This window comes from Mangifera indica, chromosome 8, assembly GCF_011075055.1.
Source record: "Mangifera indica cultivar Alphonso chromosome 8, CATAS_Mindica_2.1, whole genome shotgun sequence".
Taxonomy (NCBI): Eukaryota; Viridiplantae; Streptophyta; class Magnoliopsida; order Sapindales; family Anacardiaceae; genus Mangifera; species Mangifera indica.
Window position 1 is genome coordinate 1304088 of NC_058144.1, and position 23532 is coordinate 1327619.

The window sequence follows — 23532 nt, forward strand, 5'->3', positions numbered from 1 at the left end:
AAACTCATTTTCATAAAATGAATTGAATTTGAGTGGATTCAAATAAGATTCAAAAGCTATTTCATATCAAATCAAAAGTAAAATTATTGTTAGATTAAATTTGAATATCAGTTTATTGATTACAAAAATAATTTCAAATTGACTATTTTATATTCAAATTGATTTCAAATTAAATCTTAAACTGATTCAGCCAAAATGATTTCGGTTGGACTCTTTCGCAAAAATGAGCATAGGCGGACTCTTTTAAAAAATGAACCCAGATTGGCTCTTTTATGTTTAAATTGATCCCAAACTAAGTCTTCGATTGATTCAGCCCAGATAAAATCCAGTCCCATAACTAAAAAGTTATGTTAAGGTGAAGAGAAGTAGGCTTCTTTTACATTCCATCTAAATTCATCGTTCAAGAGCAAAAATCTGATTTCATATTTTTCCTGTTTTTGGTAGGGCGAGGGGGAAAAGGAATAAATTGGTAAGTAGTTATTTACTTTCGGGCTTTAATTAACATCAAACGGGATCCAGAAAGCCCATATGAGATGGGCTTGTTGTGGATCTCGAATGGCCCAAATGCTGAATACAACAAATGAACTGCATCACATATATAATCTCTGATACAAGATTCTACCAAGCGGGCAAAAATAGAAAGAAGAAAAGAACTTTACAAAATATGCATGTATGCATGTGGTAAAGGGATGAGCCGAGACTGATTAAATTCATAACTCTGCCGCTATCGTGCAAACACAATGTAGGCTTAAAAAAGAATGATGGTTGATCATAATCCCAGGGAGGAGTAATCCTGCATCTGCAGTTGCACGGTTAGCAGAGGAAACCAATAAATTTGAAAGTTCATAGCGGGACGTCGTTTCAGAACATCAGAGAGTAGTTGTAAGTAACACATGGAAAAAAAATGTGGTTGCCGCTTAGGCAAGGTAAAAACTTTTAGATCTATAACAACTGGGTAGAAAGTCCACTTAGCAAAAGGCATAATTTTATGTACCCTCAATCAATAATTACAGGATTGTTGTATTTTCTCTTTTTCCTCCTTGCTTTTCTCAAAAGCCGGTCAGTCTCTTCCTTCACATCCTGTATCAACTCGTCTCCTTTGTCTTTGAAGAAAACAGGTCCAGTTAGATTGCAATCCAGGAATTATTAACTACATAAACAACCCATATCAAACAAAAAGTCTGACAACAACAGAGTAAGGTAAATCAAAAGGATAACAAACTTCACATCTAATTATGGGTATAAAAGAGCTGAGCCACTCATAACACGGTTTATCTCAAGCCGAGCTATAGTTGAAACCACTCAAGGTTGGCTCTTGAACTGATCTTGAGTTTGAAGTTAGATGGTTAAGTGAACTCACAAGCTTATGATTCGATTTGAGTAAAATAGTTTCAAAACTTGTATTTACACTACTTTAAATATACAAAGTAATTAATAAATATATAAATTATACAACTTGAATTAATAATTTGAAATAAAAGGTTTAAATTTTTTTTTGAGTTTAACTCGAACGATCCATTCATGTTTCGGGTTTAAATTGAGATGTTACTAAATTGATTAGTTCAAACTCTCTTCTAATGTAATCAAATTAAGTTTGAGCTAAACATTATTCGACTCAACTCGACCCAATTGAACCCAATTATAAGATCGGTGAAAGAAAGACAAAATACAAAAAACCATCTTCAAAACAGGCATCTTCCTTATATTAGAGGGATCATCACTTTTCTATATAACAATTGCGTTCAGTACCTTGTGCCCATGTGAAAAGCTCCAGAGGAAGTAATATTGTCAATCAGTAAAAATAATTCAGCAAATTACCTGTTCCTTTCTCGTTAATCAAGCAGGAAAAGCCTCCATCAATCTCCTCATCTGAATCAATGATGATTCTACTTTCTTTTGCCTGCATCACACACTTTCATCTCTTATAGGCTATAATAAATACATGTTCAAATAAGGTAAAAGACCAAACTTCACAATAAGTGCATTAGGAAATGTCAGTCACAAGTGCTCTTAACAGAATGCACCCAGATATAATAACCAGCAACACACTGTTATTCTAAGCAACAAAGGGGTAAGGGAGAAATAGAAAATAAGAATTACCTCTGTGGATGAAGAAACTTCTTTCTCTTTGTGATCCTTGTTGGAGACATTCTCTTTCATAGGCTTTTTTACAGACTTCCAACCTCCCATTTCTACCTTTGGAACTTGAATTGCTTGCACAGAGACCTCTGGTGGCACAATTGGACTGAAATCAAGAGCTTTTAGGTTTCTCAACATTCAAGACAACCAGAACAATGGGAGCAAAGGAATAAGAAAATAAATCTCTTCAGCAGTTGTTCGACATAACACTAACTGGGAATAAGATGATAACAAGTTTGACATGTAACTAGCAATGACACCAAAGAGATGCCGAACCAAAGTGGTTTCAATGCGTTGAAATATACTATGGCTTATTAACAAAAAAGTTGGCAAGGATAAACTCATATGGCCAAACATGACAATATCTATGCCACATTGTGTTGTTACACTACAGCAACATGAACAGAAACAGAAGCTACCAGGGTCTACAATTTTAGAAATATGTTGTTCCATGATCACCCCACTTACCACTCAAATTTAACAAGTTCCACAAATGTACACTTAAGTTGCTGGTTCCTTCATACATTAATTTTGGGCAAAATTCTTTGAATTCCTTATGTTCTGCTTTTGTAAATAATTAAAGACTCTTTGACACGATAATGGCCTCCCAAATTTAGCAGCATAGTAATTAACAATGATAAATTTGAGTTTTACATACTTCTTAGAGGGTCTTGGCTTTCTCTGCGAAGTAGCACGACGTGCAAGAACCTACATATTTTCAAATTTGAAAAGACTTCTATGAATCATGTGTTCAGAATACACCAGGGCTCAAAAAAGTTAATGCTTCTTTCACTTATTAGTATAAAACACCTTTTGAGAAGCGACAGTGGCCATTTGACCTTTTCTATTGAGACTCTTCAAGTTTGCAGCCATTGCCTGCCATAGTCAAATGGTGAATAAGAAGGCTTTTACTAAAAAGTATTAATCGAAAAGGTTTTGCCATGAGAGGTGAAAAATGCCTTTTGTGAAAGAATTTTGGCCAATTCACACTTCTGATTAGGGCTCTTCAAGCTGCTGGAGGCCACTGCCTGCAAAAGTGAAATAAAGAGTAAGAGTGCATTTAACAATGCAGGTATTTAAAGCAAACAGGCCTACTAAATTAACTTTAAACAACTGGATTTAAGAACAAGTGAGATTGTTTCCACCTGTCATTAGATTTTATAGAAATTCCTAAGAATGTTAAACTATTTGGAACTTTCCGTTGTAGGATCATACATGCCTGCAGTTTTTCGTCCAGGAAGATGCAAAGTTTGTTTTGTAATTTCAGCAGAGATGCTTCTGTTTGCACTGGTAAGGTTGAAAACACCAACAAAATCTCTTTAAACTTCTCTTCATATGCCTTCCCAAATTGATCGGACAAAGATTTCAGACACCCATCAAGGCTAGCTTTGATATCTTCATTTCCCTTATTCTGGTTCACCACACCCCAATTGTGTTAAAAGTTTGAAACCATTAATACTGTATAAAAAGTCATTTGAAGATTAAGAATAAACAGTTACAGAAAGACTATTGTCACCATTAGTTGCTGCAATGAAGTGCTTTGAAGAACCATCTTTTGGGAAATTCCTTCCACTAGAAAAAAAAATGTAGGGAAAAAATGTTATCTAAAGAAGCATATGATACAAAATTCTTAATATTAAATGATATCGAATATCAAATGAGAGATTGTTTACAAGAAATGTCATTTTTACTAAAATATGGGGTTTATTTTTGGGTAAACAAATAGATATGTTAGAAATCACAAAATTTCATCCAACTACTTTTCACTTTCCACGTTCCTAATTCGTGGACTTACAACAGAATTTGTATAGATATGAACTATATCGCTATAATCACAAGAGCATGGATCTTAAGGAATTGGATTACTCACCCTCCAACATTACTTCTTTGGTTCCTCTATTCACTTGCATGAGATCACTCTGAACAGAATCCAGTATCATTCCGAACCTATTTAATGAAGTTTCCATCATCCCAATTCTGCGTTCAAGTTCTTCGCTAATCTGACCTGCTCTCAAAAAATAACGAAATGAAAGAAAAAGATTTAGTTTTCACACCAAAATATAGCCATACATGAAACTATATTTGTACAAATGTTAAAAGAGCTCTTTTCTTTTCACTTAAAATGAATAAACTTACATTTCCGATCAGGAGCAGAAGTAGGATTCCATTTGTGTGTTAAATTGGTGGAAGATCTTGAAATTGGCATTTGACTCTCTTCTCGTGTATAACTAAGTTGGGGTAGGCAAGGCACCTTCTTCATAGCGTTTTCACGTTCTTGAGAACTTACTCTCTACAAAGAAGGTGAAAAAAAGTCACAAAACCAATCAAAAGACCAATACAACTCCAATTAATTTAATAAAACCTGAAATACATGCAAAAAAAGATTCAACCTGATCATTTGTGAGACCTTCATCAAGAGAGGATTGAGAAAGCTGGGAAAACATGCCGTGTTGAGATGAGAGCCCCTGTGACAAGGATTGCTGTGATGGCTGGGATCGAAACTGCTGAGCATGCAGTCCAGTTGGCATGGTATTTGTTCTCCTTCACAATCACAAAAAAAATAGTAAAATGAGAAGAAAAAAAAAAAAGAGATTGGTCTCTTTCTCTTCCAATTTTAAAGCTATATTTCCATGCTTCCATAAACGGAATAAAATTGGTTAAATTAGCCTTAAAAAATGGAATAGTCTATTTTCTCAAGTCCTATATTACAAATTTTGAAAGTTTATTTCTTATGTCCTACCAGTATCTTAAAGAAGCCAACAAAACCATTTGATGAAACTGTGATACTCTCAAGTTTGCACCAATATAAGGAAAACTAAACTGAAATGAGTTGAATATTTATATTCCTTGGTTTGGATAGAGAGAAAATGGTATAAAACTAAAAAATAACTATAGATTCTCTCTTATTATCAAACCCAAATCCAAGCTGATGTCATAATATAACTTAAAGCTCAATGGATCAATGTTATTTTACCTAAATTCTAGATTATAAAATTTATTAAAATTCAAAAAAAAAAAAAAGATGAAGAGGAACTTTACAATCTCCTGATCGCATAAGTTCTTAGGAAACAAACAGAGCCACATTGAGGATCATTAAGAACGCCCTAAACATGAGACGAATCACAGAGACAAGAAACTCAAAACATCAATTTAAGTCATGATTTAGATAAGCTTTTGAGAAAATACAGTTTAAACTTTAACATATAACTAAGCTTAGGTGAATGATATTTCTAAGATTCAGAATTTGTTATTTTCTCTAAAACCGATCAGATTCTTGTTAAGAAGTACATAACCGTTTGATGATCTAGTCTCCTTCAAATATTTACGATCACAATAAAAAACGAATTGAAAGATTTTTTACCTTTTGCTCGACTTTTGGGACAAATAGTAAAAATATAGTTTAAAGAAATTTAAACATTTTGTCTTCGAAATTTTTGCAAGGCTCAGCTCATTCAAGTGAAAAAAAAAAGAAGTATACAGAGTGAATATGTCCTATAAATTCGATTAATAAAAGAGATATACTTAATACTTTCACCACATGTCTTCAACTTTCTCGAGAAACAAACGGACAGAGAAGGAAATTAAAATAAATTAAACCTTGCGTGGGGAGGGAAGACAGAGATAGAACTGAGATCGCAGGCTTTGTTGATCTTCAATTTCATTTCCAAATAATCGAAACCCTAAGTGATTGCCGAATAGATAAGCTCGGCGATTTGAAGTGAACTCAACCGACCTATTTAGAGAGACAATTAAGATTTAAGAGTAATGAATTGAGCAGACCAATTGAGGATTTTAAAATATTGTGCATGGCGGGAGAAGGAGCAAGCAGTCTTAAATATAAAAATAAGGCCGGAAGACATTTTGATCCCGATGTTACTGTGAAAAGACAAATTTGACCCTTGGTTTCAGAGAAAACTCAACATCACCCAACATCAGTTTCCATCCAATCTCAATTTTCATTTTGACCACCTTTAACCTTAAAATACCATTTTTACCCTCTATTAATCTTTTATCAGTTATCACTAAAAAAATATATATATATATTGATTTTGAATTGAGTTTTATTCTTTTTTTTTTTTCCAAGATAATAGTAATTGTTAACATATACTTAGGTAAAATTGTTATAGTAAGTGAAGTGAAAAATTGAAGATAAGGTATTTTTAAATTTTAACGAGTGAAATTCACTCATAAAAAAAAAAAAAAGATTTTTTAAATATCCAAAAGTAAGCTCCCAATGTCATCACTTTGAACTCAGTCTGCCATGATATTGCCACCCATATTTATTTACTTCGCTATCAAACGACATAGTTTTCTTAACAATATGATAATCAAACTCAACCAATAATAAGAATATTATCAGCCTCAAAAGTCTTCCGTCTCTGCAAATGACTATCGAGCCCAAGTCATAATCAGTCTTCTAATTATTTCCCTTCCTGTACTTTAATTACGGCATCCTCCGTTCCACAAGTGCAAACATTGACAGTGACTTGCCCAGAAATAGAATCCTCTGTTATAATAATATGTCATTGGCCGCCAGAGACACGGGAGAAAGCTCCCCTGCTGTCTGTTTTAGCTTGATGATAAAAATATCCACTGTTTTTGTAAGGGAAAAGAACTATTTTTCATCTAATTTTTAACTTAATTTCAAAATTATATTAATAAAAAAAAATTAAAAATTCACTTATAAATTAACTATGGTTAAAAATTTTTAATTAGAAATAGAGATAAAATCGTTATTTCATTTTTAAAGCTCAAAACCTTAGGATTTATATGATTTTCTTTTAAATTTTAAAAATTAACACTTCATTTTATTCTCAAAGTTTAAAAAGTTTAATTTCACTTTTAGAATTCATATCGCTTCTCCAATTACCACCATTTCACCCAACAACCAACCGCTTTCCATCTATTTTTCAGATCAGACTACGAAAGATGATGAAAGATGGCTACTCATTATAACAAAAAACAATGAAGCATTGTCTTACGTTAGAGAAGACTATCGTTTTTTTTTAATCATCGATCGGATTCCTTAAGCTACCAGAGTTTAAACCTAAAAAAGCAAAAAAAAGTGAATTTTTTAAAATTTAATCATAAAAAGAAATGGTTAGTTTTTTAAACTTAAAAAAAATGATATAAATTTTTAAAATTTTAGTGTTTAAAGATAAAAGTGATAATTTTACTCTAGTCTTTAATTAAAAATTTTAATAATAATTAGACTATAAATAATTGTTTGAATTTTTTATTTAACATGAGTATACTTTAGAAATTTGAGTAATACTTGGTGGGAAATTACCTTTTTCCCCTTTTATAGTGTATCATTGAGCTCATTACTAAAATATGTGCCACGCGCAGTTAAGTCATAATTCAATTTAATTAAATATTATTATAATATTTATTTAATTTATCTGACGGGTCAAGTCAAGACCCAAATCAATCTTTGACATTAATGACTGATCCGGTATGAAAACATTGTAAAAAGTTGAATTGCATCCGTGTGGGGGCCCTCCTTTGTTGCTTCCCTGCCGTATGTTTCAAGAAAGTTTTTGGCCAAACGACTATTTCCCACCCAAGGTTTAGCGTTTTCTCAAAAGTCCCCCCTTTAACTATGGAAACACCAAACACCCACCCATGGCCAGTTAGATTTAACCAAACCCTAACGGTGGTAGGGGTAAAATCGTCATTTTAGCTATAATATTAAAAATAAACTAAAATAGAATCTATTTTGCCCCCCTAAACTTTAAAAACTGAAATTTTCCCCCCGCCTAAGTTTTAAAAAATGGCAGTTTCACCCTAGGGTTTGGTTTTGAAATCTCCGACGACCTCTCCGGCTCCGTTGCCGACGGCCGCTCCCTCCGGAAGCAACCTCTCCTTCCGACGATCTCTTTCCTCCCATTTGGAGGTCCGATCGGCGTCCGGAGACGCCGTAGGAGACGAAGACTTCGTCGGGAAGAAGAAGTTCTTCATCTTCCCAGAAGAAGACCTCTGGGAAGACGACCGTCTTCCCAGACGAGGAAGACGACATCGGCTTCGTCTGGGAAGACGAAGAACTTCGTCTTCCCGACGAAGTCTTCGTCTCCCACGGCGTCTCTGGGCGCCGATCGGACCTCCAAATGGGAGGAAAGAGATCGCCGGAAGGAGAGGTTGCTTCCGGAGGGAGCGGCCGTCGGCAACGGAGCCGGAGAGGTCGCCGGAGATTTCAAAACCAAACCCTAGGGTGAAACTGTCATTTTTTAAAACTTAGGCGGGGGGAAAATTTTAGTTTTTAAAGTTTAGGGGGGCAAAAGGAGATAAAATTTTCAGCCGTTAGGGTTTGGTTAAATCTAACCGGCCATGGGTGGGTGTTTGGTGTTTCCATAGTTAAAGGGGGGACTTTTGAGAAAACGCTAAACCTTGGGTGGGAAATAGTCGTTTGGCCAAAGTTTTTTGCTTCTATAAATTTTACCTCACCTGAGCGTTGACATCTGTCTATTGGCCTCTGTAAGGTCACGATACTTTAATCCACCCAATCAAACTTTGAAACGTCTCGGTTCTTATGTCAGCTTGATTACACTTGATAATATTAAAGAAAATATTTATGTATCTGCCTTATCTGTACGGCTTATACGAATCTTCATACCAGTTACCAGTAACCTTTGAACAAATGTAGATAGCATAAACAACTGTGTCACGCGCTTTGGCTGTATGGAACAACACCGTGGCTCAGCTGCCACCTTGGTTGTTATTATCAATTTATAAATAGAGGGAACATTTTTCTCACCCAAACTATGTGAAAAGTACTGTACCACCCATAAAGTTAAAAAACTAAAAATTTCTCGTATTCCTCACAAATTCTTACTTATTTAAATTTAAATATTATTTTAAAAGAAATAAGAGTAAATTTTTTTCCTCAAATTATAACTAATCACAACTTTCTTCTTCAATCTTCATCTTAGTGTAACTTTTTTTTTACACTAACATCTCACAATAATTTTTTTTTAACTTTTATTTGCACCATTACAACTTTTCTTTCTTCTTCTTAATCAATTTTGATTGAGTTTCGTTTTAGCTGAATGTTGCTAATGATTTTTTTGTTTAATTGACTATTCAAAGGATTTGTTTGTTGAATCGAATATTTGGTTATGATTGTTGATGACAGTGAAGTTTGTGATGGAGTTATTGATGGTGACAAGAAGTGTGGTAACGTTGTCAATGGTAGCTTGAGTGGTGATAGTATTGTTGATAATTCTTGTTTGCATTCTTTTCTCACTTCTTCTTTGTGGATGCATGATGGCTTACATTAAATTGTTCACTATGTTTCTTCACATTTGTTTGTATTTTTCTCAATCAATTATTCTTCTACATAAAATAATCAAAACCCATTGGTTACATTTATATAGAAGTATGAGAAATGTAAGTGAAAATATTTTTTAAGTCGTTCAAACCACTGTTAAATGTGATTTTAAGAATTAAACGAATGCTATAAAGCTATCATTTTACGTTCATACTTCAATTATTTTATAAGAATGTTAACTTAGGTATATAAATAATATATCTAATAAAGTATTGATATTTTCTGTTGGTACCAAAGGATTATGTTATTGTTGATGAATTTATGAATTAAATCAATAAAATATTTTTATTATTTCAATATTATTGTAAAATTTTATTGAATTGCTCTTGCCCTAAAATTAGGATGAATTTGCTAAGAGAGATTGTTTTTGGGGTTCTTGTAAATAAATTAAAATACAAACCGTTAATGAAATAACAACGATTTGCATGTCCGGTATCCACGTCACACTCCCGCCAATTCAACCGTGCAATTCACGACCGAGTCACGAGCGTCGAAACCAAAATCGAAAGGAGTACAAAGTCAGTCAACAACTACTCTCACACGGCGTGTTTTTTATGTTACGGAGGCAGCCCAAAAAAGACAAGCAGCAAAGACTCACTCTCACCGATATTTTTGTAGCTACCTCTTTCAATCATCTTCTCCCTTCTCTAAACTCTCTATTTCTCTCACGAAAATAGAAACCCTAAGTCATCGTTCAGTGTATATTTAAATGGATATACAGAGAGCTGTACATATTTTAATCATAGTATTGTCGCTGAGTCCGTCTTTGGGGTCAGCCGGCGATATAGTTCACGAAGACGACAACCCTCCCAAGAGGCCTGGTTGCGATAACAACTTTGTTTTGGTAAGGTTAATCCGGTTTCGGTTTTTTTTTTTTTAATTCTATGTTACTTGAATTGAATCATTATTTCATTTTGATGTTTCTTTTGTGATTCGTTGCTGAGAAAACGAGGGAAATGAAAAGAAAGAGGAAATTTATTGGTCGATGAAATTGAGAGATTCAGTAATATTGTAACTGAGTATAGTGCAGTAGCGGTTGTTATGCTTTTACCTGAGTAGAGTTCTTCTGTTCGGTTTTCTTTTTAATAAAAAATTCTATGACTTTATCTGTTCGATTGCTGAAAAAAATTAGGAAGTAGTCCAGTCGAGAAAGGAAAATGAGAGAATAAATTTGTGCTTGAATGTCGATGTGGCTTTGGACTTAAGAAATTACGAAGTGGGCTTCATATCAGAGGAATTCTTTCCATATTCTTCGTCATATTCCTCCTTGTTTAGCCCTGAGAAAATGTGGTGTGTTGAGTTCAAAAAATAATCTCAATATGAGTTGACGTAAGTCTTTGTCTTAGGCCAGTTGAATAGATAGTTTGTCATTACTTGTTTTTCTTGGAGCGTTGAATAGAATGTAATGATTATGATTACTCAATTTTTTGTCGCATACTTTTGTGTATCAGCTTTGATCTGATTTGAAGCTTTGTAGGTTAAAGTTCCAACGTCGGTTGATGGTGTGCCAGATGTTGAATATGTTGGTGTTGGTGCTCGATTTGGCACTCCTTTGGAGTCTAAGGAAAAACATGCCAATGAAACGAGACTTGTACTGGCAGACCCCCCTGATTGCTGTAGCAAACCCAAGAATAAGGTTTTCAATTTGTCATACATATTATTCATACTTAAAGCATGCTATCTTTCAGCCTTGTTGTATCATATGTTATTTTGACTTTATTCATAAGTGTGGGATGCCTTGCCTCTCCCTAGCTTAATCATGAAGTACTTCTAGTGCATAGAGGTGGTTGCAGTTTTACAACTAAGGCATATTTTGCTGAAGAGGTAAATGCATCAGCCATCCTCATAATAAACAACAAAACAGGTATTTGCATTTATTTCCTCCTTTCTTGAGGCTTATTCAAGAGTGTTTCTGTTTTGTAAAATATAGACCTTCTTATGTCACAGAACTTTTTAAGATGGTTTGCGAAGCCAATGAAACTGACGTAAATATACAAATACCTGTCGTGATGCTTCCCCAAGATGCTGGCGAAAGCTTGGAAAATCTTATAAAGAACAACTCTTCGGGTTTGTTTCCCCTCATTCTGCATATTTCATGGCTATTCCTTGCGATGCTAATTCACAATGTGTTCTTGACTGTTTGAATGTTTGGGTGTCAATTCCCTTTTTTCAGTCTCTGTGCAGCTGTACTCTCCAAAGCGTCCAATGGTTGATGTTGCAGAAGTGTTTTTATGGCTTATGGCTGTTAGTACTATTTTATGTGCATCTTACTGGTCTGCTTGGACTGCTAGAGAAGCAGCCATTGAGCAGGAAAAGCTATTAAAGGTCCTCTACTGCATTTCAGCAGCTAATATTTATATTTCCTGAAGGAGGATTCTTCCAGTGTTTTGGCAGTATAGTTATAAATTTATTATTTTGATTTGTGAGCTCATGTTGCACTTCAGGATGGTTCAGAGGAACTTTTAAACATGGAAAATGATAGTTCCAGTGGTGTAATGGACGTCAGCACTAAATCAGCAGTTCTCTTTGTTGTGGTTGCTTCATGTTTCTTGATTATGCTCTACAAATTGATGTCATTCTGGTTTATTGAGGTTTTGGTCGTTCTATTTTGCATTGGTGGGGTAGAGGTGCGCTTTTCTTTTTGTTAAGCATGCTTTATTTAATTTGACTTATTTTTTCCATCTCTTTTACAGAACATTTCCCTGGCTATAAACTCTTTAATTATGTTATCCATCTTGATTCCATTCTTTCTTGCATCTATATGTTTCTGCCCTTCTTAAGCTAGAACTTATTCGTTTCTATATCTCACTTTTCATCCATGTTGAGCATTTTACTTCCATATATCTGCATCCTCAATACAGTCATATAATTGGTTAAACCAAAGAATCGGTACACCTGGTATGTCCAAGATACTGAAAATAAGGACGAAGAAAAACCATTTTACATTGACTGTGTGTTGAAACAATACAAGTATGATCTAAGTTTGCTGATTAATATAGGATATGGATAAGCCAACCGTCCTGTGTACATCTGCCTCCAAAGATAAGGACTTACTAAATATGTAAATTATAGGTTATATCCATATTTTTGTTTCTGTATGAGTTGAATGCTAGCATATGATTGAGAGTTGTTGATTTCAGATTGCATCACTTTCAACATTCTTTTTAGATGGATGCTGAATCTTGTAATCTCTTTCTGCTCACAGGGTCTGCAAGCTTGCTTGGTAGCATTATTATCATGGTATGCTATTACTCTTTTCAGGGCCAATATTGATTGGCTATTTTGAGGTGGACTGCTGGTTCACCATTTTTTATATATTCTTTTTGTTAATAGAATTATTTTCATCTTTCTTGTCAAACTAAATAGATTATTGTAAATTTCTCCTTCTGTATATGTTTTCCTCACCTTTAACTGATATGATAATATTATGTTGCTGAAGTTCCTGTAACTATTGAGAAGATTGAGAAAAATTGGATGTGAACCTTTATGTGTCCAAGTGTGGTGACAAATACAGTTCAGTGATTAAATAAAATCTCCTGACTTTGATGGTCCAGTTCTCTAAATGCTGCTTTTTGTTTTGGAAAATTATTTCTGCTTGTACTAATTTTCGACTTTTGGGGAAAAAATATAGTATATCTTGGACCTTGAGATGGCTGCCTTTTGATTGTTACACATATAACCATACGTTTGAGAGTAGAAGAATAATAGATAACAGGGTTTTTATCATGCTAAACATTACCATACATCAAATGTCATACATTCTTTATGTCAGTACTGAGACCATATTGTTTGCTATTAATAGATACACAAATTATATGCAATTTCGGGATGAGCAAAATATGTGAGCATCATTAGTTTGTTCAGGAGAATGCAAGTCTGTTAAATTGCATGTCTATCGTTGTGTATTCTTTCGTTTAAGTTTTCTACCCACAGGTTTGACTTGTGGAACTGACAACTAAACAAATATAGTTTCAGATGGTTTCAACATGCTGGAGAATCGTTTGTTAAAGTACCCTTCTTTGGAGCTATCTCGCATCTGACATTGGCAGTTTGTCCATTCTGCATAGCATTTTCTGTTGTATGGGCTGTTTTTCGCCGCGTATCTCTTGCTTGGATAGGTCAAGACATCCTTGTAAGAGAGATTTTTTACAACCTACCTTTACAACTTATTCTGGTTTACTTCATTTTTTGTAGTCTCTCGGTAATAATATCATATTAGCTCATGAAACTCTTGCCTCTCCTTATTCATGTGTCATTTGAATTTACAACTCCCTATAAGACCAAGTTGGCTTTGCACAATTTTTGAATCAGCCTTGTAATATATTTAGAATACAATCCAACAGAACCTATAAATTGTATCAAGTATGACATTTATAAATGTCACTTGAGTTAAATTTGGTCAAAGATTTGGTCAGGTTGACAGGGGGTTTAGTTGGTTGGGTAGTCAGGTTTTGTCCTTGGTTTGAACATTCCCTATCATAAATCTCTGTTTCATGTTGCTGATACTTTACTCATTTTTTGTACGTCACAGAGGCATATTTCTGCTGAGATGATTTGAGTCACCTATTTAGGAAAGAATCCATTACTTGCCAAAGGCATCTCTTTTCTGACTATTAATTTTGTTTCACATATATTCAACTTGGCACACCGGTTAGGTAGATAAAGACAATGGAGATGCTGTCATTTATCCTCTTATCTTTAATTGAGAATTTTTAACTTGTAACTTAATTTAGTTGCCAGCTAATGATATTTTAACTCCCCCTCCAATTTTCGGCCTCTTGATTCAGGGTATTGCACTGATGATTACAGTTCTACAGATTGTTCGTGTACCAAACCTTAAGGTGATGATTCAGACTAAGTTGTCTTTGGTGGTTACTGATTATAGATATGTGCGTGTATTCCCTTGCGTAAATCTGCACTATTGCTTTCTTGATATAATTTGTGCAAGCTTGATAACATTCTGACATTTGCTAACATCTTGTATTGTAAAAATTCATGGGGACTATAATACTTAATCTATTCCACAAAATTTCTGTAGTACTTAGCCTTTGTACATTATCTAGTTTAAAATCTATGGAGAATAAAAATTTTTAAAAGAAAAAGAAGATGAAGAAGTTGGCATGCAAGCATAAATTGGGCAAATTGAAAGTCCAGAATCGGACAAAAACAATTTTATAGCTGACGTATATGATGAGACTTGCCATATGATAGACGAAATAATGCTGATAAATGTTTCTTTATATATCTTTCCATGTTATTAATATGATGCAATCAGGTTGGAACTGTTCTGCTCAGTTGTGCCTTCCTATACGATATCTTCTGGGTATTTGTTTCTAAATGGTGGTTCCATGAGAGTGTAATGATAGTGGTAAGTAGTTGTTTAGAACTTCCTTCCCATACGTTAATCCTTCAAAATTGATTTGCTTCTGAAGGCCTGTTGCACCAATTGAGAGAGTTTCAAGTTTCTCTGATTTCCTGTCTTTCAGGTAGCTCGTGGTGATAGGAGTGGAGAGGATGGTATCCCCATGTTATTGAAAATCCCACGGATGTTCGATCCTTGGGGTGGCTACAGTGTTATTGGTTTTGGTGACATTATCTTACCAGGACTGCTTGTGGCATTTTCACTGAGGTTTGAGCTTTACCTCACTTCATAAGATGTACTTGGAGCTGCTGTAATGAGCATTTTTACCTTTATTGTTACTATTATATTATATCATTAATTGATGATTTATGGACTATCCATTAATTATATTATTGTATCGATCCCTTTTGCAGGTATGATTGGCTGGCCAAGAAAAATCTTCGTACGGGATACTTTGTATGGGCAATGACTGCTTATGGTCTAGGTATGAGAAATACAATATTGTGGAATTGGATTACCTTTTAAAAGGCAACACACAACACTTCTAGTTTAAGTGCACACATCCATGTATACGGCGGTATGCCAATAGATTTAACTAATCTCATCTGGATTTCTTTATGTTATGGTGAAGTTTGATTACTAGCAATACAAATTGACATAATAATTTATATTCCACTACAAAAAGAATCACTAAAGGTAAAACTCAGAAAATAGAGCATTCACATCTCATCTTCATTTGGATATCGATCACATTGCATATAATAATGAGTAATATAAATGTATAAACATTTATTATTGACTTATTTATACAAATTGATATTACAATATATGATTTAAAGATTTTGAAGTGAGAAAAAAAAAAATACTCGTATCACTCTGTATAGATAAATTAATAAGAAATATTTATAATAACTACTTTCTCATGTACGAATGATGCTTCCATGGCAGGTCTCCTGATTACATATGTGGCTCTGAATCTTATGGATGGACATGGCCAACCGGCTTTGCTTTATATTGTTCCATTTACGCTTGGTAAGTTGCAATGGCTTTTTGAGAAAGGTTAACTTCATATATACCCCATATATTTGTGTAAGACATGCCAAAAGTTATATTTTTCAGATCTTTTTCTTCCATTTTTTAGCCCAAAACCAAGCTTATGACCTGGCGATGTTATCCCCAATAATTTATTTCATGGATGCAGGCACCTTTTTGACATTGGGAAAGAGAAGAGGTGAACTTAAAACACTGTGGACAAGAGGAGAACCAGAAAAGCACTGCCCCCATATCCAATTTCAACCTTCTTGATTATTTTAAGTTTTAGATGATATGATCCCGATGTGTTTTTTATAGGTGTTTAGCACAAATACCCTCAAATACTTTACTTGCCTTAAATTATAGGAGAGAGCATGTTAACAAATATAGTATTTATCACATTGTCGAGTTCAGATATTAACCATTGACCAGGAGTTAGATGCTGCTGGACTAACGCCTAAAAGGTCAAGACTATTATATCATCCCGTCCCTCAGATTGGAGACCAAATCAGGTGTGGAACAGTGGAGTTTATTATAATTTATGCACATGCAGTAAATCCATGCGAGGGTAACTTTAGCATATACTTCTTGGTCTTGTACTGAATATGACTTATTTACAGTTGTGTATGATTCTATTTACAGCATAATCATAAGCCTATATATCGCACATCACAATTACATGAAAAATGAATAATTTCCACTGGACCTTCCGAATATAATAATTAGATAATTAAAATTGGAAAACACCAAGACTCTAGACAGCATGTAAAAAGTTCGCCATAGCACTGAACTGACAAAGCATATGATCCATTGTTTACACCAGTGGTACGTAACATATGGCTAAATTTATAAAGCTATTCTCTACACCCTAAGCAAAGTGCATCCTAACCTAAACTCAGGAACATTATCATTCTATTTGTGCGCGTATTGCAAAATTATAATGAAACATAACTTCTGAAACCTATCCAAGTATACTTGAAATTAAAAAAAATTAAAAAAAACAGTGTTCTCCTTTTTCCCTGTATCTCAGTATAGAAAAGTAATTACTAGGCAATGCAAGCTCAAACATCCTAGTGATAATCAAAGACAGTAACTTTCAGAAATACAGTTTCTTTATTAGTTGTTTCCCGATAAAATACAAAGTGGTTGCCCTTTTCAATCAAAATTGCAAATTGGCCAAGCACAACCAAGAAAACAAATTAAAAAATTAAATTGAAAAACTTACATGTAGACATTAATGACAATACCAATTCTTTAGACGCCACTAAACCATCTGCATAAGCATCTGATCAAAATTGTTCCAGCCATGTGGCCAATCTGGGGAGATATCATTTCTGCTCCTCATCTGGTTTTCTCCATGCAAAGAAATTACTTTGTGAGTAGTATAGAATATTAAGATCATGGCTCAATCGGACTGTGGTATTAAAGGATATCAAATTTCGGTAGGCTGAGCTGATCAGTCAATAGGCCTTTTTTTATCATTTTGTTAAAAATTAGCTTTTCTGGCAGTTGTGTTCTTAAGTCAAGGAGTCAAGAGAGTCAGGGAATGAAGTTTCAGGAGCAACTCTACAAACGCTACATTAACAACAACAAATTCCACTCATAGTTTGAGAGAAGAATAAAAATACAAGTACAAACAAATCTTATTAACTTTCCATATAAACTCATGTGTTAGCATGTAAATAGATAATGTGATTGTTTATTTTTTCTCTCTCTTCAAAATCATCCGATCACATACTATAGCATTAGATTATATGAATAAGTTAGTAAAATATGCTTGTACATGAAGTATTACTCTATCACTTAAACGTAGTGCTATGAAACGAAAAAGCAAAAACGGGGAACAGTTAACGTACTTGCATATTTTCTACCATTTCCATTGGCAGAATAATGTAACGGCCTTATTTCTGGACCCAAAGATAGCATCTCTTGCATCCTTTCAGGCCAGTCAGAATTCAGTCTCCGGGCAAAATCTTCTACCTCCCTGCATCACATGATATGATGCCAGAGCTTAAGATTTCATTTTATAAGATAAAGTACAAAGCCAGTATGCAAATAAGGAAATTTTGACATTTAACATGATGTGCATATTACTTTTCTCTACAATTGCGGCATATTTGATAATCTATTGAAAAGATCAAACAAAAATGTGAAAGAATTTTCGACTTTCTATGACAAGACATCTAAAGGCTCTGAACATGATGCACACAAAACGATAATTTAAACATCTAAAAATCCATGCATTGTCATTTGCCAGATTTTAAGCTCATAATTTTTTACTTCATCTACACTTACAGATGACAAAACACAAATTAAGATTATGAATGCACTTGTAAATTACTGGGTGTAATGAATTCACTAGTTCACCTACAGTATCCACCAGTTCAATATAGTTTATCTGAAAGGGCATTTTTTGACGACATTGAGCAGGTCAATATGAAACAGAAAGTAGAAATAATTATCACCAACAAAGTAGGTACATAGAGGCAATGAAGTAATAAGCTTATTGGATAACTTCATGCTGCTCACAACATTTACCGAGCTCATGTAATATCAAGAGCATTTGCAGTACTCAAAAAAACATAAACAAAACTCCGCTCCTCTTTTCTTCAAAACATTTCTTAAACTGCAGCAGACTTTCTATAAAGACAAACCATTTCTAAAGGTGTCATTAAGGAAGCAGGTTTAAAAATCTTATTAAAAATGAAGACGACTCTGTTGTTTGGGGCATATCACTGTAACAAATTCTTCTGCCATACTTGGCTCAGACGCAGACACATAAGCCCATGTTCAACTCTTTATGCAGCATTCCCAACGGTGGAAGCACAAAACCAAATAAGATCAGACATCTTACATGATTAATAACTGTGCACAAGTTCTAATCTGCATTAGAATTAGGCCAAGATGGTTCAAACAAACACAAATTTAGATATGTTTATCACAAGAACTTCGAGAAACAACTTAATATTTCCTTTAAGATCTAAGTCACAAAATACCAACTAACTCAGATCCACATGAAGTGACATATCACTTGATATTTTGATTAAAAAAAAAAAAAGAGTTCCCCAGCTCTCAACCATTCCCAAATAAAGACTTATCGATGTGTGTGTGCACACATACAAGTACAAGTCAGTAAGCACATTCAATAACCCAAGGATTAGCCTCACCTATCTATTTTTTCCTTTAATGCTGGATCAATCTCATCATCCACGTAACCATCATCAAACTCAGACTTCCTAGCAAAAATATCATCCTCAACATCTTGTGTATTTGATGTCTCTCCTTGATCAGGCCTCAATTCATTACCAACCTCAGCACAATGGCATAAAGTATTAAGCCCATTTGAATCCTACAACAAATGAAAATAATTAATACCTTTACAATTTTTTCATGAGTTAAGACTTAGTGACTATCTTGAAAGGAAGATACAAGAATAGCTACACAGTTCTTCAAACCTGACTGTGGGTTTTAATGGTTACATCAGCAGAGGCACTCTTCTGTTGATCTTTTTTTCTTTGATGCTTCTTTTTATTCTTGGAAGTTCTAATCCCTTTAGAATCTGTCAAAAAAGAATTGTGTAACCTCCAATGAGACCTTAAAGAGGAAGTACAGTGGAATAAACAATAATAAGAGGCAATAATACATGTGAATTGAATATATTAAGTTCTAATGTCAATTAAGAAATTATGAAAATATTAAAAGAGAACATTCAGGGCATGAAATCTGTAAACATGTATACATGTGGAAAGATCTATAGTCATAAAATCCCCTCATATTATTGCTCAAATAATTAAGCTAACTTAAAATGCACATATCAGCATGATCAAGTTTGGCATGTATATAGAAAACTGGAGGAGCAAAATGTAGATCAAATAGTATGCTATCTAAAATAAAAATGTGATGAGTTATTCCCCCAATTTAAGTCAGTCAGCATAAATCCAACTATTCATGAAGCACTAATTGTTCTATAGGGCAGCAAGAATTCAAGTCTATAGCACAGAAGAACCAACACCCACTGATACCTCCTCCTCCATTTATAAACGACAAAAGGTCATCAACTGAACGATCATCCACACGGTCTTCTCCAACGTCAACAATCTGCAAAATATGACCATCATTGTCAATATAAAAATCCCAAGTAGTAAGTATAAATGTATAGTTTGCATTTGGTTTACAATGAAAATTCATGTCAAAATGCACATTGCAGAACCAAAAAATCAACCAGCAAATGAGGAAAATATAGAAGATGAAGATAAAACAGGGAAGAAAAAACCAATTCACCTTTAATTTATCTCTTTCCTTCAGTTCTTTCCTCTTCTTTGCATACAGACGGTTTAGAAGTCGAATCCGTGGATCATCAGTAGTATTTTTCAGAGGCTCCAATTTCTCTTCCTAAACAATATAATTTACTTAAGAACAATATGAAGATGAAAATGACATACTAAGCAAACAAAATTAACAAAAGCAACAGACACCTCAGTAAGATCATCGGGCAAATGAAATATCTCACGTATCTCTTCAGGGCTTCTCCCTTCAATAATTCGTGCAAGTGCACGACTAGTAAGATCAACCAAAGGCTTCAATTGGAGACTATCAGCAGCTGATGTCAACTCACATAGCCTCTTTGTATCCATCCGAATGAACTTTTCATCAAAAGTCTTGCACTCCTATACATCAAACAAAAAAGAGCTGAAAATTAAATTCTAGTTATACAGTACACACTTCTGCCTTCCCAAACTTCATTCCACCTAAATAAAGTCAAAACAGGAAATAAAAGGGTCACATTCCTAAACTTCAGCATACCCTGAAAAAGGTAAACATTAAATGAAAAGGGCCTAAACCCTGTAAAGACAGCTTGAAATCTGGTCCCACTTCTATGGGTTTACAAAAAATGTCAAGTACCCACTTGAAATAACAAAGAAGGACATCAACTTAACAAAAAAAACAAAAAAAGACAATTCATAAATATATTGAACCTTGTTAGATCGGCCTGGCACTTGATGAAACCTGCAATAATCAAAAATCAAGCTCAATGTGGCAGGATTGACTCGTTGTGGAAGAGATATTGCATAACTCTTAGATGATCCCATTCCCTTTTGTATTACTTCATGACATATCATGGGACAAAACATGGCAACCTCTTGTTCCACTTGTTGGATAGAACCATCAGTTGTTTGGAGCCAGATGTAGGACTTCATCATCTGGAAAATGAATATCAATGTATCAGAAGCAGTTAGAACATTCAATTATAGATTGACATCATACTAGTAAATTAAATTGCACTTAAACATGGTCTACAACACAATAGTTTGATCTAGCAACCATACATTTGCTCATAACACATAGATTACATAGTACCACTTTCAATATTATAAACTGAATTAAAAATCAAGTAAACAGTGACTGATTAGCCTATACTGGCTTAATAATGTTGAATTTTTTAATTTATTGAAATAAACACGAAATAGTTCAAAACCATATAAGATAGTATACCTCAGGTTTAATGACTGCCATATTGACTTCTGACATTTGACAGTATTTGAATCAACAATAGAAGCACTTATAGAGATCCTTTGCAGAATGAGTTGTATGATTCCTTCTTTGAACGTCAGAAGTTTAGATCCACCAGATCAATTGAGAGCTTTACCCTTCTCAAGTAATAAAGATTCTCAAATTTATAAGAAGGTTTCCACAATGCTAATAGAAATAAAAAAGAAAAATACTCAATTCCTTGGACCTTGATGCCAGCAGCAGTTTTCATGAACTTTCTTAAGCTGCATCATCAAACTGGTATAGTTATCAGAAAAAAAATACTCCACACCATCCAGCTTGCTCACAAAACTTAACTTTCAGCTTACCATGCAAATAATTGAATAAAAAAGAAAATAACTGTACCAAAGAAAAGTCAAAGCATAACACAAAGACGCAAAATGTCACTCATAAAAGTCAAAGCATAACACACACACACGATAAATCTGAACTATTAAGATATATTTGAGCTAAGCTACATAGCTCAAGAAGACAAATCTTTTGGCATGTTTTTTAATTTTCCTGCATCTTAAAATTTAGCAAGCCACAATTCAAAAATTAAGTTCGTTTCATTCCTTACGCTTTACATAGAATAGAAAATTTACCTATCGATTATTAGCATACACACAGTTATTTGAAAAGAATAAAGCAAAGAAAAGCATCAAAATAATTACATATAAAACGAATTTAAGAAAAAAAAAAAACACAAGCAAAGCCATAACCCTACCCAAAGAACAGAGCAGCTATTAAAAGTCTTATATACGACAAAGAACAACTCCATATTAAGGTTAACAATACACATTTCTACTCCCTGAATCTCTCTACCATCGAAGGAATTGAAGAAAGTGTAAAGTTGTATCGTGTACCTTCGAGAAGAGAAAGTAATAACTGGAAGAGTCCGCTTTGAATTGCAGAGATTTGGCGGTTGTCGGCGACCTTACAATGGATAAATAACAGAGAAAATCAAATTTAAAGGTTTAAATAACAAAAATAAATATTTATATATGTGTAACCGGAAAACTATATGTTCTCTGTTTGAAGATTTTCTCTGTGAATGTGGTGCGCCTCGCGTCGCTGTCTCAAGCGAGCGAGGGTCCGATAAGACGTCAAAACGCCCGCCCACACGTGAACCATTTTTACTATTAGGGTTGGTTAGAGGGCTGGGTCCCAATTTGTTATTATTATTTTTTTAATCAATAGCTATTGACATAGAGAGGTCATAATTTCTATTTCTATCCACACTAGTCACCCAAAAAAAAAAAAAATTCTACCTACACTGCTGACTGAACCAGTGCACGAAAAGATTTCAGAAACTGCTTCATACCAAGTTTTTAAACGATTTGGGATGGATTTGGTAGAATTGTTCGAGCTCGAATCATTATTTAATTTGAATAGTTGAGTCAAAAGTTAAAGAAAATTCGGTTTGACATTGATGTCATTACATTGATCTTGTTCACAATTTTTCTTTTTTAATGTTTTTTATCTAATTCAATCCAAACTAAGTTGGCATTTGTCTAGAATCATCTCCCTTCGAACCTATACTTTCTTTTACTGTCTATTCATAATAAAAAGAGAAGGGAAAAAATCAATTTGGGTCGGAGGCAATTGTTTTAGAAGCCCATTTGTTAAGGTCTCTCCTGGACTATAGTAGAAGTCGGTATGGGTCAAAATCGTTAACTGATCCTTTCTTAAGGCCCATGTTCCAAGCCATGTTAGAAATCATAACAACGCTGCACCCATTTGGCAATTTGCCCCTCATTGAGCTATTTCCTTTCAAATTTCAATGCATAATAATGCTGCAACCACGTCATACGGCTCCTCTATGAAACCAACCGTTCTATCTTTCTGCAAATTCCAGTCCTGCACACCAAAATACGTCTTTTCGCGTGATTATTCAAAATTAAAAAACTTTAAACATAAATAAAGTTGTTAGTATTTAAAACTTATAAGAGAAAATATAATAAATTTTATTTTTTTAATATTATTAATAAAATGATGATTTTATCTTTATTTCTAACATAAAATTATAACGATAATTACACTATAGATAAGACTTTAGATTTTTCAAATCTTGTGGATGTGACTTTGATAATGCAACTAAACTTGGGTAGGAAATAGTCCTTTGGCCAAACAAAAAATTATG

The 23532-nt window shown here is 34.0% G+C and overlaps 3 protein-coding genes across 20 annotated transcripts; 1 reads left to right on the top strand and 2 right to left on the bottom strand.

The window, feature by feature from the left end:
• Positions 1 to 399: 399 nt before the first annotated feature.
• On the bottom strand, positions 400 to 5941 carry LOC123224459 (putative recombination initiation defects 3). Of its 5 annotated transcripts, none has more exons than XM_044648120.1 (13): positions 5737 to 5941; positions 4530 to 4680; positions 4276 to 4429; positions 4010 to 4144; positions 3656 to 3711; positions 3359 to 3550; positions 3099 to 3167; positions 2950 to 3015; positions 2798 to 2847; positions 2101 to 2245; positions 1819 to 1900; positions 995 to 1097; positions 400 to 799 (listed from the first exon to the last, which is right to left on the bottom strand). In XM_044648120.1, exons 1-12 carry the CDS (start codon positions 5799 to 5801, stop codon positions 997 to 999), a joined length of 1266 nt encoding a protein of 421 aa, XP_044504055.1. In that variant the 5' UTR covers positions 5802 to 5941; the 3' UTR covers positions 400 to 799; positions 995 to 996. The 5 variants fall into 5 exon arrangements, with proteins under 5 accessions (XP_044504055.1, XP_044504053.1, XP_044504054.1 ...); XM_044648118.1 differs by having other exon boundaries at positions 995 to 1103; XM_044648119.1 differs by having other exon boundaries at positions 400 to 1097.
• A 4090-nt stretch (positions 5942 to 10031) lies between these two features.
• LOC123224460 (signal peptide peptidase-like 4) lies at positions 10032 to 16527 on the top strand. Of its 2 annotated transcripts, XM_044648122.1 has the most exons (14): positions 10032 to 10310; positions 10944 to 11102; positions 11219 to 11330; positions 11414 to 11533; positions 11640 to 11791; positions 11911 to 12093; positions 12672 to 12706; positions 13436 to 13598; positions 14254 to 14307; positions 14742 to 14834; positions 14953 to 15095; positions 15242 to 15312; positions 15777 to 15860; positions 16030 to 16527. In XM_044648122.1, exons 1-14 carry the CDS (start codon positions 10176 to 10178, stop codon positions 16131 to 16133), a joined length of 1608 nt encoding a protein of 535 aa, XP_044504057.1. In that variant the 5' UTR covers positions 10032 to 10175; the 3' UTR covers positions 16134 to 16527. The 2 variants fall into 2 exon arrangements, with proteins under 2 accessions (XP_044504057.1, XP_044504058.1); XM_044648123.1 differs by lacking the exons at positions 10032 to 10310; positions 11219 to 11330 and having other exon boundaries at positions 10962 to 11102.
• A 427-nt stretch (positions 16528 to 16954) lies between these two features.
• On the bottom strand, positions 16955 to 22514 carry LOC123224461 (SKP1-like protein 21). 13 transcript variants are annotated; one of them, XM_044648130.1, is made up of 11 exons: positions 22256 to 22513; positions 21598 to 21634; positions 21354 to 21508; positions 20837 to 21061; positions 20336 to 20527; positions 20142 to 20252; positions 19877 to 19958; positions 19316 to 19419; positions 19028 to 19209; positions 17717 to 17844; positions 16955 to 17213 (listed from the first exon to the last, which is right to left on the bottom strand). In XM_044648130.1, the coding sequence occupies exons 3-11, from the start codon at positions 21387 to 21389 to the stop codon at positions 17125 to 17127; spliced, it is 1149 nt and encodes a 382-aa protein (XP_044504065.1). In that variant the 5' UTR covers positions 21390 to 21508; positions 21598 to 21634; positions 22256 to 22513; the 3' UTR covers positions 16955 to 17124. The 13 variants fall into 13 exon arrangements, with proteins under 13 accessions (XP_044504065.1, XP_044504061.1, XP_044504064.1 ...); XM_044648126.1 differs by having other exon boundaries at positions 21598 to 21647; XM_044648129.1 differs by having other exon boundaries at positions 21598 to 21713.
• Between the last annotated feature and the right edge of the window lie 1018 nt (positions 22515 to 23532).